We start from the raw sequence: 16,230 nt of genomic DNA, 5'->3' as shown, positions 1-16,230 counted from the left end.
AAAGATACACCATTAGTGTTATTTTTCTCAATTCGTAGTAAACTAGTGTGTAGAAAATGTTATATGGCCGTATAACCCTACCAAATTCAGAAACAACCTGCTTGCATACTTTCTACATAAACTGTGTCGAAAATAATCTAGTAATGTAAATGAACAAAAAAAATACATACAAATTTTTTATAAAAATGTAGACTGAGTCACTACAGTCCACAGATTAAAGAGACTATATCTAATACTACAGTCCTGTGAACTGTCATTTGAATGCATATGGCAGTTTCAAGGCCCTTTTGTAGTTTTCTCTCGTGTAGGAATTAAATACACATATTATTTTCTTTCTACCTTAGTGTCAGTACATAAAAACAAAGGTTACAATATTATAGAACTTTGTGTTATCTTACATTAAATTAGGGTATTAAATTTATTTGGTGGTTTAAAGTGTAACAGAAAGGAGAATATAGGCAACTTGTTCCATCGTATCAGTGACGCCATTTTGTTGAAGTCATTGTAAATTAAGAGGTACCCCTGGTACTTTCTATTTATTGCGTTATATGTAAGGTACTTATTAAAGTATTTTGAGTATTTATGCAATAATGGCTGACAACAGTTCAAAGGAACCTCCTTTGCAAACTATGAATGGTATGCCACCCAACCATAATCCATGGATGTATGGTATTTATCAGTATAATGGGTATCACTCTGGTATGTACCCGCCATACTACAACCAATATTTTAATCAAATGGGCAATAATGGAGGATACCTCAATAATTCTCATCAATTTCAACATAATAAAGACCACAAAAATGAATTTGGCCATTCTCCATTTTCAAAGCCACCTCCCACAGCCCCATTGCTCGGTATGTCACCACTTGATACTAGTCGACCCTTTTTTAACCAATCTCCTATTAGATTCAATTTGAATGGGAATAGAAAGTCTGCCCCAATTCCTCAAAATGAAAATCCCCTTTTGGGGAATCCAGGCTGTGCAAAAAAGAAGCGTAAAAAAGGTAACAAAATATTTGATGATGATTTGAACACTTCTCTAAATACATTGCCTCCACTGCCAGACCATCCTCCACCTTTACCTCCATGTCCACCCCCTGACATCCCTAAACCCCCACCACCACCCCTTGATGTACCTCTACCTCCACCACTGGCAACTGAGGACATACCTGAGCCACAAGAAGAATCGATCCAAGGTGATAATGTTAAAGACAATCAATTTAATGAACCCTATAATATTGAGTCTTCTAACATTTTAAAATCTTCTCCAATATGTCAGTCATCAGCTGGAACATGGCCAGAAAGTCTTGAGAGATACATTAAAAGATGTTATGAAAAATGTAAAACAACTATTGATCGTGATCAAATTGATATATGCTTAAAGGGACGTATAACAGCAGCTGCAAATAAAGATGAAATATGGACCAGAAATTGGGATGAAGAACCCATACCAAGTGTTCATAGTGAACGTAATACGTTATCTGTTAAACCTGTTCGGGGTACATTGTCTTTATATCAAAAGTCTGAAATAGAACCATCAAAATCTAAAAATAGTTTATCTCCCCGAGGAATTAATGTTCATAAAGGTTCTCCTCAAAGAAGAAGGAGACAACATTCAAGAAGCAAGTCTAGGAGTCCTCCAAGAAAGAGATTAAGGTAAGTATCTTTACTAACAAAATTATTTACAGTCTGCAATGATCACCTATTGTTCTTATGTATGAGAGACAAAGTTAATTTACATGGTTCTATGAGCAATTACCAACTAAATAAACTAGCATGTTCAATTTGGATGGTGTTAACAGTACTACTTTGTTGATAATATTTTCATATATGTCTAAATATATACATATAGATAGCTATTAACATGTGGCACTTGATGTTTATTTAGGATCAAACTGACCTAGGTACTTGTTTGCATACATATGTTAGCTGTTATCCATAGAAATTGTCTTAAGAAGCTCCACAATTTTTCCAAAATACTTGTCATTTCTGTTACACCAGAATCACATACTACATACTTATAAATTTTAAATCTTACTATAGATTCTATTTTTAAATGAATTTTAAAAGTATTTTAGAACATGTTAATTAACAACCTAATCCCAAAAACCATTTATATGAGTGTTTAAATAGGTTGTAAAAAAAAATAGAAGTATCTCTTATGCTAATTATTTGTTAAAAATTCATAAAAAAATCTATTTAAAATTTAAGAAACATCCTTTGTGTTTTGTAGTAAGTAGCTGCAGCGACCTAGAAAGAAATTTAGGCTAGCAGAGAAATCTCAATTTCAACCCTTTTCTTTTTTCTTCTAAGAGCATTTTATTACACTTGGTTTTGGTTCCTGTATTTTTAGAGTAATTCAACCCTACAGTATATGATTTTGCCTGGTACCATCTCCTCCACTCCATAACAAAAGTACCCTCTCTTATTGTTTTCCTTCAAAAGGTGAATTTTAAAAACACTTACTTGTCATTTCCTGTAAATTAGAAATTTACCTTAGGTATAATATTTATTATTTACTAGTGACCTGCCCCAGCTTCGCGCGGGTGCAATGCTGATATTAAATATACTACAGAATATAATTTCGCATATATATTTTTTAAATTTATCATAACTATATTATGCATGTATAACACATATAAACCTTTCTCTTGAATCACTCTTTCTATTAAAAAAACTGATCTAAAATCTGTTACGTAGTTTTAAAGATCTAAGCATACATAGGGACAGACAAACGGGAAGCGTCTTTGTTTTATACTATTTAGTGATTATTGCAAGGGATGAGCAGCAGTGATCCTCTTAAAATATGTATCTCTTAAGCCCTGACTGTGGTTGATAATTTGCCTGTCAAGCATGGCAACTACTGGCAAAATCCCCCAAGAAGGAGGCTTATGTTCAACAATGGATAGTTAAAGGCTCATATAATAATAATATTTATTTTTCAATTTTAGTAGCTTTTATTTAAACTTCATGATATAATAAATCCTATTAATCAACATTTTGTAGTCATTACAATTGTGTACCCAATGCGTATGGATATTGAGCTGTAAATTAAATAGCTCCATGCCTTTCATGTAACAGAGAAACTGCAAACTTCTGGTCCCTAAGCAAAACACTTAACAATATTCATGTCCTATATTTAGATCTCTTTGCTTATTTAAACTCATTTTTGATAAAAAGAATAATATAAAATTTAAGTAATTAATTTTAACATGTTTTTATTTAGTAATTTAAAAATACAATAACAAAATCAATTAATACAAATATCTTTTGTTTATTTACTTCATTTATTATTAAAAAAAAAATGGAAATACATGACAAATAATTGATTGGAGTTACCAACCTATAAATTATTTACAGACTATAATATAAATAATTTTGAACTGTTATGACTTGCAGTGCATCTTCCGTTTCCAGTGATGAGGTTGATGATAAGAAAACCATCAAAAGTAAAACCCGACAAAAAGTTAAAGATCGCCTGTCACTTGACATCAAGAAACAAGAAAAGTATAACAAAAATGCTAAAAAGAAGCCCACATACAATCAATTTATTGTGGATGATTTGCAAGGAAATGCTGAAAAACTTCAAAAGAGGGCAGAAAGATTTGGAAATTCAAGTCACATACCCACCATAGCAAGTTCTATTCAAGCAGGCAGGGAGAGTTGTAGGAGACCTGAGCCAAGTGTCAAGAAACCAATTATTCATGATACGGAAGGAGAATATGAATTGAACAATGTGCATATAGTGGGCACTTGTTTAGACATAGAAAAATCATTTTTAAGACTCACCAAAGCACCAGAAGCTTGTGAAGTTCGACCTGTGTCTGTACTTAAAAGTTCATTAAAAAATGTCAAAGAAAGGTGGATAGATAAACAAGATTACAGATATGCATGTGATCAGTTAAAATCAATTAGACAAGATTTAACAGTAAGTTTTCTTGTGTCCATAATTGTATTCATATAGTTTCGATCATTGATATATATAAAAGAAATAATCTCCCTCAGTGTCTCCATTTAATAAAATTAAATAAAAGAAAATAATAGAAATATTATTAAAATTAAAATCATACTTCAAATAATTGAGTAAATCTATTATTTCAATTATTAAAATAATAATAACTGAATTATTATTCAACAAATTTTAATTTGTAATCATTTGTAACAATATTTCAGCACGTTTAATGGCAAATTTCACAAAATGAGTATAAATTAATGTAAAATTTGTTTTTTAGATTTAAGATTATTTTTTTAAATTGTTGCTACATTTAATTTATTATTATCATATAGTAAAAAATTAGTTATTAACAGTAATATCCCTAGTGACAAATCAAAATAAGTGATTTTCGTATGCAATGATTTAATGTCACATTGCTACTATCTATATGCTATTTAAAGTGAAATATGAATTAAGATTTTTGATAAGAGTTATTATAAATACACATTCAATGCAGGGTGATAAAGTCTATTTGTTGGCTCACTCTGTACACCCAGATGGCTGTTTGATAGGATTTATCTTCTTCTACTACTACTACTACTAACCAAGTATAGTCCATGACTTACAAATAAATACAAATGCAGTGACTATCTATCATTTCATTTAGTGTGATTTGTATCACACTGTGAACCAACATATCTGGAATAACATTTTATTTGGCGTAGAATGTGATATTTCACTTGTGAGATGTGAAATATTCCAAGCTTAGGTTAAACGCGTTCTATTGTTATCGTAATTTTTTAATGTCTGATTATGTACGTAATGCTTTCGATGTTACGTAATTTATTTTTATTTTTTAGGTTCAAGGTATAAGAGACAATTTTACAGTAGAAGTCTATGAAACTCATGCACGAATAGCATTAGAAAAAGGGGATCATGAAGAATTTAATCAGTGTCAAACCCAACTTAAAATGCTTTATGGAGAATTGCCAGAAAGTAGAACAAATACTGCAGAGTTCACTGCATATAGAATTTTATATTACATATTCACTAAAAATACATTAGGTTAGTGGATTTTTAACCTATGATATACTTATTAGGATGCAAAATTTTTAGTTTATGCATCTTAGAATGGCAAACAACAAACAGCCTACTTAATGGAAAGTGGTAAACATCATACTGTATAGTATACTGTGTCGCCCGTGATACCCTTTCCTGAGAAGTAAGTATTTTGAAGGGTGGGACTCTTCAAACTGAAACACAGTCATGCAAACACAACTGCTTCTTGACAGGAACACTATTGGGACAGAGGTACCCAAGCTAACAACTTTAATATTTATACTCTTATGGTAGATCAGGTGCTGCTCTACATATGAATATAGGGTTAAATTAATTTAATATATAACCTTCTTTAATTAAATATTATTTTTCAGATCTAACAACCATATTTCAGTTTCTTTCAAAGGAAGACAGAGAAAATGAATGTATTAAACATGCACTTCAAACAAGATGTGCTTGGGCAACAGGAAACTTGCACAAATTTTTCTTACTTTATAAAACAGCTCCACTAATGGCCGGCTATCTCATGGACTGGTTTGTGGAGAGAGAAAGGAAGCTCTATCTCAAGTACATCATAAAGTCGTATGTCTTTTTTCTCTTATTAATTTTATTACTAACTAGCTGTTCGATTATACAGAATCAGATTTTTATACATATTTATAATTAGTAATCTTCAGCCTTTTCTGGCAGTTATAACTTTTATATATAATATTACGAAATTAGACACCTTTTAGCTAGATCTAGTATTGAATTCACACAACAACATATACTGGGGTCTAACACAATCCATGCATGTTACAAGCGTGCTAAGAGCATGTACTAGAAGATTAAGAAGCCTCGTCCTAACCATGTGTTTTCCTTCTTGCATCCCCAAGACATTTAAGCGGGAAATGAAATGACAAGCAGGCTGTAAGGGGAACGCCATTACATTACAGAATCCTATAATAGTTATCCCCGTATTTGTAGGCAGGAGTATGACCAATTAGTATAAAAAGGACTATCTGCCATGTTACCATACAAATAATATCTACTATTTAGGCAGTTTTTGCTGTAAAAGACTTATATAATTAATATTGATACTGTATTGAGTGACATTTTCGGAGGCAACGTCAATGTACTAATCACATCACACACTACTCGTACTACTCACAACCAAATATTTGATTAAATCTATTGTATCTTCTTAAGTTACGTCATAAGAATAAATAATCTGAGTAGAACTGACATTCATATACTTTGGAGTGCACTAATGCCAATAAAATGTACCCCACTTCCCCTCAATCATTTAATAAATTACTTTGTCATATATAAATATTGAAAATCCATGACGACCTGGGATATACGTACGTACTGTAGGGCGATGCTCCTATCAATAGAAGTGACGACGACGCACACAATCTAACAATTTAACGACACAATTAAATTTAAGTAATGATAGTAATATGTAATAGGTAATACTTATTACATTTTACAACCTCTGTAAACTGAACTCGACACCATTAAGTTAGTCGAAAACAATATCCATATCGAAAAAGTGAAAAGAGACAAACATTATTTAGGGACTGCACAGTGTTTGTCTCTCTTCTACTAGTAGAAGTGACATCGTCACATACAATCTGATGACAATTTATACATGATATGAACAAATGTTAGGAATATTCAGTAGGTAGGTAGGTCCGCCCGTCTGTATGTTTATAGTTTCGTAGCTAGCTAAAATAAAACACTATAATTTTATTCTTTTTACATTTAGCTTATTTCTTGAGAAGGGTATAGAGTATTCAACATCACAATACGACCACAGGCAAAGCCGCGGGATATAGCTAATATACAATAGTGTAGTTGGAGGCGTTAGCGTTGTTGGACGGATGTTACCATTTTAGTGACAATAAAAAATCGTGACAATTCGATTTCAAAAAAAGGAGATTTTCAATTCGCCAATATATCTTTTATGTTAATATTATTTTCTTTGTCAAAATTTACAATACGTTAATTTAGTTTTATAAGATTATTTATTTATTTATTTAACTCTTTATTGCACCGTAAATAAAAATATACAATGGCAAGTGAATAATTCAAGTGAAATACAGTAACATAAATACAGATTGAAATATACACATAAAGGTACAAAAGGCGGTCTTATCGCTAGGGCAATCTCTTACAGACTCTTTATAGCAAGATAATATTCAAATCAAATGTTCGGATGAAATTTTTATTTCATCGAATCTCAGATGAGATGTAGTTGAAGAGATCTTAAATGTATGAATATATGAGAGAAGTAAAAATATATTTTTGTCTCTGTTATGAATTGTCCCAAAAATCGGTAACCTGTTAATATACATAAGTCGAATTATATAAGTAATTGAAGTATAAAAGATATATGAAAGGGTAAAGGGTGTTACTATAGATAAATTAGGAGTGTGAGTTGGCTCACTGTTGTTTTTACTAGACCCATTTCAAGAATGAACCTGTGTGTTATAACTTATTATTATATTCACAAAAATTTTATTAATTTTAATTTACAAATATTTATGTCTGGGGTATGATTAACCTTAGACATGAATATTTCAGGTAAGATGATAACCATTGTGTAATTTTAAAATGCTGCCATATTAATAACTAGCTGTAGCCTGCGGCTTTGCCCGCGTGAATTACTATATAAAGTATTCTGTGTTAAGAGGATATAAACTACCCTTAAACCAAATTTCATTCAAATCCTTTCACCACTTCTGACGTGAAAGAAAAACAAAGATCCATTAGTCCATTGTTACAAACTTTCGATGTTATTATATTACTAGCTTTTACTCGCAACTTCATCCGCTTGACTGAGATCAAAAGTAGCCTACATTTTTCTCTATCTCATATAGTACGTGTATACCAAATTTCATAGTAATTGGTTAAGCTGTTAAGGCGCTATAAGGTAACAAACAAATAAAATTTCACCTTTATTATATTAGTAAGAATTATTAGAATTTTATCAAATTATGTAGCAATTATTTAATAATATAAACTATAAAAATAACATACTAAATATTAAATAAGAATCTATATGAAATTAAAATATAGTTTATTTGGATAGGTTTTAAATATATTTTTACTAGCGATCTTTTCAAGACAACCTAAGAGTAATTTAATATATCTATTTTCATTCCAATTTATTATGTAAGTTTCATTTTAAAAACTTAACAATGTACTGGAACCTGTTAAAATTTACTTCACTTTACCACCACTACGTACTCCAGCAGTACAGTAAAGTTGATAATATGACGTTTATAATTATTCAATTATACCAAATATTCTCATCGAATAGCCTTAGTAAAGTCAGAAAATGAAGAATTGTATAATGCTATTAGTTGCCGATTTTTAAAAACGAAATCATTTGCATATATCAGATGGTAATTTAAAATCAGTAGGGCCGTGTGCAATTATTTACATTCATCATCATCTTCCTACCCTTATCCCAATTATTATTTGGGGTCGCCGTATTCTGGTTTTATCCATATTACTAAATGATTCGGTTTATAGTTTTACGACCGGCCGCCTGTCTGACGTCAACCCTGTATGGGATTATTATGATTATTTACTTTGTATATATGTATTTCAGGTACACCAGCGTCGCTGGTTGTATTGTGTATTAATGTTTTCTTATGTGTACAGCTACAGGCAGACAGTTCCCGTGGACTTCATCGTTCGGGAGCTGGCATTTGAGTCGAGTTCTAAGGCATTTGAGTTCTTAAATCAGTTCCCTCTATCATATACTGGCTGTGATCAGAATCAAATTGATTGCAAGGCCAGTCTCCCAGCTGTAGCAAGTATATAACATTTTCTGTTAGATAGCCGTCCTGTAATAGTAGCGTGTTGTTGCGTGGTGATGTAAGCAGTCACGCAATCGCAGAGCGCGGCGCTTGAACATGTCGCGACTCTGCCTCATGTTATTCTCACCTTATTTTGATCAGCTTAACTAGGATGAGGCGGCAAACAACTAACACACCACACATTAAGTTACACAGCAGAAGAATGAATGCAGTCTTCGCCAAGAATGAACTAACTACTACTACGTCTGAAGAAACAAGTGCTACACAGTACGGGAGATTTTTGTGTCTGAATACAAACTAAAAAAAATGCAGTGCTGTTAAAAAGACTCGAGAAGACTTGTACATGTTAAAGATTTTAAAAGTGTTGTCTTTCGTCCTCAATTTTTTGTTTTTTTTGTAAATATGTATTGTAAATTTTTTAATTTTAAATTTTATTTAATTTTATTATAAATAATACATGCGCATGCAAATTGTCACATTTAGTGTTAATAAATCATTATTTGTTTTTTGCATAACTTATTTTATTTTCCGCCGTGTGATCTCGGTATGGAACAGGCCACCCCTTTCTCGTGGGTGTCGTAAGAGGTGACTAAGGGAATTAAATGGTCGAAGAATGGCAGCAACGTTTTTCTTAAAACATCACTAAAGCCTAATTTCGGTTGCCAACATGCTTGCCAAAGGTGGCAACTACTGACAAAAGCCCTCTTATGGAGAAATCCTATTTTCACTAGTAGACAATTAACGGCTGATGTAATGATAAATCTTATTTACTAGCTCGTTCTTCGTTCCCACCGTTCCTCGAGACTTCCTTGACTATTAGTGTGCATGAATATGAAATTTATTCTGACTGATTAATAAATATAGCTACAAAAATAATCGAAAAATAAAACGTTAAAGCTTTTCGTAGTAGTAGAAGTATAACATTGGTTATATAGATAGAGCATCAGTGTCAAAAACCAGCAGGTCAAATATTGACCAAATTTAATATCACAGGACTGAATATAACGTGCTACGTACTAAATAATTTTAATTTAACAGATATCTTTTTAACAGATATTGTTAATGTGCTTTTTAGTACTACAAGTAATTAAAACTTTTCCAGATCCAGGTAGATTTTTTAATTTGAATTGAGTATTATATTTTCTGATAAACCGTAGACAAGATTTAATAGAATTCGCGAAGTGAATAGAAAAAGATGTGGAAAACAGGCTCTTTCTATATGTCTAACCATGCTATACGGTACGAATGATATTTTAATAAACCTTTTTATCTTTTAAGGCAATAATTATCATATGCATATTTATTATTCTAATCTATATATATATATATATATATTAGATAGATTAAATTAATATATATATATATATATATATATATATATATATATATATATATATATATATATATATATAATTATTCTAATCTATGTGTAAACGTCCACTAAAATCTAGAATTTCCAAGTATTTTTACATTATATTTCAGCCGTAGTATATTCGTAGTGTATATATTTCAATGCATGTAATATCCCATCAAAAACAAATGTTAATTCGATATTAAAAATATGCGTGGTTGTCGACTTTGCTGGCAAACGAATTGTGATCTTAATGAGTCCTAATTGCGTAGATAATCCTGAAGTTTATTTATAAGAATATACAACATACTACTGTACATAGACGCACATAAAAGACGCAAAAACCGATCAACCAACGAACCGTCAGGGGGATGTTAAAAGTGAAATAGAACACATCCAGATTTCTTCAAACATTTTGTTGATTTAAATGAAATTTTGCATGGTGGTACTTTACATCCCCGATCAACATTTTATATACTTTTAATCACAGAAAATAAAAGAGTTCCCGTGGAATAGTTAAAAAACTATAGTAACTTATACAGCTTAGTACACAACCTACTTGAGTAAGGTCATTTTGACCTAAGGCAAGGTGAGAACGACAAGTTATTTATTTAGTTCAGTATTCCCAAACAATAAATAGGTAAGTACATACATCGATATAAGTATACTAAACAGGAATTAATAAATACCACGCGGAATATAAGCTAGTTTAAAAATATAATAACTTCTTAAATTTCAACAGTCGTATTATTAACGTAAAGCAAATAATCTAGAATAGGAGCTCAAGATTTCATTAACATTGTTAGCGATTTAAAAACGAAAACATATTTTAAGTATAGACTAAAATATAAATCAAAGTAATAAATATAAGCATTACTAAAAATTTTCATACAAAAAATTTTTATCGTTTTTATTTTTTAAAGTAATAATGTGCATTATGGTAACCCTATTCATGAAAAAATTTACCCGTTTTTGGCGAAACAGATTATGCAATCATAGTATATGACGACATTGATGACTTCCGAATGTATTTAGATTATAAAATATACAGATTGGCAATGTAATATAAAGGAAATATAATAACATATAGTTATTATTTCCCTATTTTACTTTGCTAATCTATATGTAAATTTGTGATCCTCCCACCCCCTTATTTCAAACTCAAATCACCAAAGTATTAAATTACACACTTTACAGCACGTAATGAACTCACATTACATTAATCTGACACATTCTTGTATCTCAAATGAACGATTATTTTTGTATTTTCAAGAAGTGGTTACGAGTTTGCATTACGTTCAAATCGTCAGTCTTTTGAATGGATATTTCTTTTGGATTCACTTAACATCCCCTTTGAATATCAGACAAGTTCGATTTTTTTTCCTATTTTCTACCCTTCCATACGGCTACTCTGACGGTACCAACCGGCAGACACCATCAATATCTGATTCGCTCAATTATATTTAACCACCATTTAACATCGTGGACTTACCTAGGTACTATCAATATGTTAGTACGTAATATTACGTCCTGTTAACTGTCTATATGGAAAATTTAAATAATGAAAAAATAATTATACTCTGTTTTATTAGAACTTAATGAAAAAGGTAACCAAATTTTGTTGAAATTATTACAAAAACATTTTTGATCATAAGTAACACAACACTATAAAAATAAATAAAAAAACAGTTTGAAATGTACTAGTGGACTAGTAGGTCAATTTTGAAATTTTAAATACCTCTTTGGGCCCCCTATCAAAAAAGGTTTTTTTTTTTTTTTTTTAATTATATCCATTGCAATATGTGTGGGCCAGCAATATGCAAAACTATTTCAAATCGATAGCATTTGTAACTGCTGAGATATAGCGCTGTGACAGACGGATAACATCGCACCAATGGCTTCCTTGGTAACTTTTGGTACAGATCCCTAAACATAATTAACACATTAAAAATTGTTTCACCTATAGACAGAAATTAACATAGGTTGTTTTTTATAAAAAAAAAAGTGCAAATTCGAGGCGGGACACATAATAGATACATTGCAAATAGTAGGTATTTCATACATTATTTAAACACAATAATAAAATTCAATAATAGGGAATAATTCTTTTAATCGATGACAAAATATCAGTTTATATTACTCTTACCACTAAATTAAATACTAGAAATGAGGCAGACAAACTTTTCCAGCAAATAATTCAGAAATAACTGTAATCCATAATGAGAGCACAAATAATATATACGAGATTCCAACTTGATGGCTGTTTGGGAGTTGGTATGGTTGACCTCCGATTTCATCTACATGGAAGCCCATTGGAAATATTACAGCAGCCAAACAAAAAACCACCACTAAAACAAAAAAAAAACACGATTGAGATAGCTTTATGAAAATTTGGAACCCATCAAAAAATGTAAAAAGTGCCAAGATTCGCAAGGCTGTTCTTCCATACGAAAATTGTGAGATCTTATGTAAATTCATGTCAGTTATTTTAGTTGGTATCTTGGAAGACCATATCGATATTCGACATTTTCATTACTATAATAATTATAATGACTGGGGGGAATGAGATTGTTAGCAATGGAGTTTGACAGCCCCATTGCTATCAGAATGCCCTATTAGGTCGACCTCCACGAGGTTCCCCCTGGAAACCATCGTAAACAATTCTTGTTGAATTCGTCACGATGGGCTAACTGACCTGGTTCATCCTTACCTATCATCCTTCACTGGTGCCCCGCCGGTGTATACCGATAGCACGAGTAGGCGGGGTACCATTCCATTATTACCCATTAAAAAATAATTATAATAACTTGGCTATTACACGACATATTCTACTTATAAATATTTTTAAGTGCACAGTATAAGTAACAAAATAGTCGATTTGCGTATTCTATTACAATTAATTAAACGCAAATAAATTTATTTCAATTATATACTCGTAATTTATGCAATTGCATGGCACCATAATAATAAAATTGCCAAGTCAAGGCCCTTACCAATTGCTAAGTTGTAATTACGACTTGGCAATTGGCAAGGGCCATAGAAGTAGACAGAGATTTTGTACAAAAGTCGTTTGCTTAAGCACCTATGTCCCATTCGTGTTTCTACCGTGAAGCAGTTGTTTGCATGGCTGTTTCAGTTTGAAGGGTAAGATATGGCTGTGAATTTACAGGCTACAGAGGAATAACACCTGAGTCCTCAGGAATGGCAACGCATGGGAGGTACCATGAACGAAATAATATACTGTTATGTCCATGGTACTGCTCATATCTATAGGCGTGGGTACCACTTTCCATCAAATGGGCCGTCAGCTTGTTTGCCATTCTAAGTTGCATAAATAACATAAAAATAAACTAAAGATGTGTAATATTGATACAGCCACTATAAACGTTGATAAGTAATTGATTAGACAACAATTTAAAACAAAGTTATTAAATAGGTGCTTCCATATACACTAACTAAAATAATTGACTTCGTGGTTTTACATGAGAAATCATCTCACAACTTTTTGTAGTGGAAGAACTACATAGCGAGATTTTTTTTAATGGGTGATATTGGTATGGTAACCCCGTCTGCGTTATCGGTATATACTGGCGGGGCACCAGTGAGGGATGACTGGTGAAGATAAAAAGGTAGGTCAGTTAGCCTATCGTGATTTAATTATAAATTAGTCAAGATGGTTTCCAGGAAGAACCGCATGGAGGTCGACCTGATAAGGTATATTGATAGCAATGGGGACTAACCTACATACATATAAATTTACTTTAAAGGGCCAGGCTTATAAAATAGTCGAATATGTCAATGGCTTCAAGCTAGCATACTCTGTAAGCATGTAGGGCATGACCCAGTTCATTTTCTAAATTGACTATAATAGAATCAAACTCGGGACCTCATTTACACAAAGCAATATAACCACCATCATTATTCTGTAATGTCCATGGTGTTTTTAATGTTTATAGGTAGGTAATATATCCCTCTCTGCATCAGGTAGGTTATTTTAATTGCTATTCTAAGTATTATTAGAAAATGTAAGATGTTAGTAAAGATTAGCAGTGCATTAAGGAGTTTCTAGAATTTTCTAGTGCTGATATTTTCATATATAGGTTATTTACTAATTCAATGATTACTTATTTACTAACTTGTTATTTATTAACTTTATTTAAAAATATATCTTACTTGCTGCAAATCCAACCCAACGAGCATATGGGATCACATTTCTATCAAAGTGACTGGATGCTAAGAGTATCACAGTTGTAGTAATACATATACATCCAATGAAGATACAGATTAGTGCTAGTAGCCACTCAGGCTGTAGATCTGGTGTGAAACAAACTTGAGGTCTATTGTACAATGTTATACATGACCACATCAATCCGAGGCGTGTATCTCCTATAAAAGTAGAACTATAATAAATAAAAATATGTATAATATGATAAAAAATTAATGGTTTCAGTCATTAGTGTCATTCACACCATAGAATAATATACTACATACTAACAGACTGGTAATGCAGTCACAAAAACAAGACAAGAAAAAAAATTACACTAGTGTGGTGTGTGTGTTTTGGAAATGTATGCACATGACAGATGTGAACTTATATGGAATTTTAATTGCAAAAATTTACATATTTGTTATGTTTTTTATTTCAATTTCTGGACATTATGAACTTTATTTAGATTAAATTAGATATCATTTTGTACTCATTTGTATACAAAATATTTCTGTTCGTTCTATAATATATAGCATTTAAAGAAATATATACCAGACCAATTATATGAATAATGTGCAATTTTGTGATTCTTTTTATATTATATCCAGGTATAACACAATTCTAAATAACTATATTCATTTAAAACTAATTTGACTTCAAACAAATCAGAACTAATTCTGTTAATACTCCGACCAAATCAGATTCGAGCTTATTTATTTATTTTTTTAAATAAAAATAAACAGCTTGCTAACAATATTATTGCATGATTTAGGTTTAAGTTCATTAGCAAAGAACTTTTTAAGTAACATTGAAATTGTTTTTTTTTTTTCATTCACAATCTGGTTTAAGTACACAATACCTAAGTTTTAAAATTTGTTAAAATATTAAAATTGTTGTTTTTGAAAATTGACAAATAATTGCAACATTGACACACTTCAGTATGACAAGCCAAATTTGTTTATAATTCTTAATACATATAAAAATTTTAAGATTATGGCTAAGCTTAAAAGATACTAGTTTAAGACATTATTAACAATTAACTTCATTATTTACAACTTATTACAAATTGGAAAAAAACAGAAAATAATATGCCTGCAACTATATATAAGTATTATCAAAAGTTTTACCTCCTACATCCGTAATAATCCAATCAGGCATAGCAAGGCTAACTATAGCAAAGACATCAGCTGCCATGAAAAGTGTTCCGGATATTACAGTAAGTTTATCCATGTTTAATTAAATATATTGACTGTACAAGTAAATAAATTATATTATTTCCTCCACATAAACATTTTTAGATGCCATCATTCTTTACGAATGTCTATTTGAATACTAGTTTATAAAAAAAATATTGTTAATTGATAGTCTTAATTTAAAACAAACATTGAGTAAATAAATTATTGTATAACAATGTAATATAAAAACAGTTTATAAATAATAAAAAGATTACAATGAGAATTGAAGACTATTTTTTTTTTTTAGTACCAAAGCTGTCATCTAAAGATATGACAGTTAATAGGTAAACATTAAATGAGTGTACAGAGTAAAAAACACGAAGAGAACATACAACACTAGTACTTTTACCACAGATTAAAGAGACTATGTCTAAAAGCACAGACATAATAATGAAGTATTATGTCAGTGGTGATTCATTAATTTGTTATATTTTTTAAAAACAATCAACTTTATTTCGACGAAATTTGCCAACTTCTCAAATAAAAAGTGCTCGCAAATAAATTAAAACGTTAATTATATAGTAAGTCACTAATTGTCACTGAAAAATTTATATACAATGTATTATTATATGATTAATATTTTAGTTTATAGGCAAAGTGGTGCAATGAGGTAGCGATGCGCGAATTCGTA

The 16,230-nt window shown here is 30.9% G+C and overlaps 2 protein-coding genes across 3 annotated transcripts; one reads left to right on the top strand and one right to left on the bottom strand.

Annotated features, from left to right (window-relative positions):
• The first annotated feature begins 256 nt into the window (after positions 1–256).
• On the top strand, positions 257–9,321 carry LOC113521545 (leukocyte receptor cluster member 8). Of its 2 annotated transcripts, none has more exons than XM_026907108.3 (5): positions 257–1,657; positions 3,419–3,929; positions 4,796–5,000; positions 5,369–5,576; positions 8,649–9,321. In XM_026907108.3, exons 1-5 carry the CDS (start codon positions 591–593, stop codon positions 8,809–8,811), a joined length of 2,154 nt encoding a protein of 717 aa, XP_026762909.2. In that variant the 5' UTR covers positions 257–590; the 3' UTR covers positions 8,812–9,321. The 2 variants fall into 2 exon arrangements, with proteins under 2 accessions (XP_026762909.2, XP_026762908.2); XM_026907107.3 differs by having other exon boundaries at positions 258–1,657; positions 3,401–3,929.
• A 2,929-nt stretch (positions 9,322–12,250) lies between these two features.
• Positions 12,251–15,832, bottom strand: LOC113521285 (uncharacterized protein C16orf52 homolog A). Its single transcript, XM_026906776.3, has 3 exons — positions 15,492–15,832; positions 14,331–14,543; positions 12,251–12,505 (listed from the first exon to the last, which is right to left on the bottom strand). The coding sequence occupies exons 1-3, from the start codon at positions 15,592–15,594 to the stop codon at positions 12,318–12,320; spliced, it is 504 nt and encodes a 167-aa protein (XP_026762577.1). The 5' UTR covers positions 15,595–15,832; the 3' UTR covers positions 12,251–12,317.
• Between the last annotated feature and the right edge of the window lie 398 nt (positions 15,833–16,230).

Source organism: Galleria mellonella, unplaced genomic scaffold, assembly GCF_026898425.1.
Source record: "Galleria mellonella isolate WM207_F2 unplaced genomic scaffold, CSIRO_AGI_GalMel_v1 utg55, whole genome shotgun sequence".
In the NCBI taxonomy this organism is placed as follows: Eukaryota; Metazoa; Arthropoda; class Insecta; order Lepidoptera; family Pyralidae; genus Galleria; species Galleria mellonella.
The sequence above is the reverse complement of the archived record's forward strand: the minus strand, read 5'-3'. Positions and strand labels throughout refer to the sequence as shown.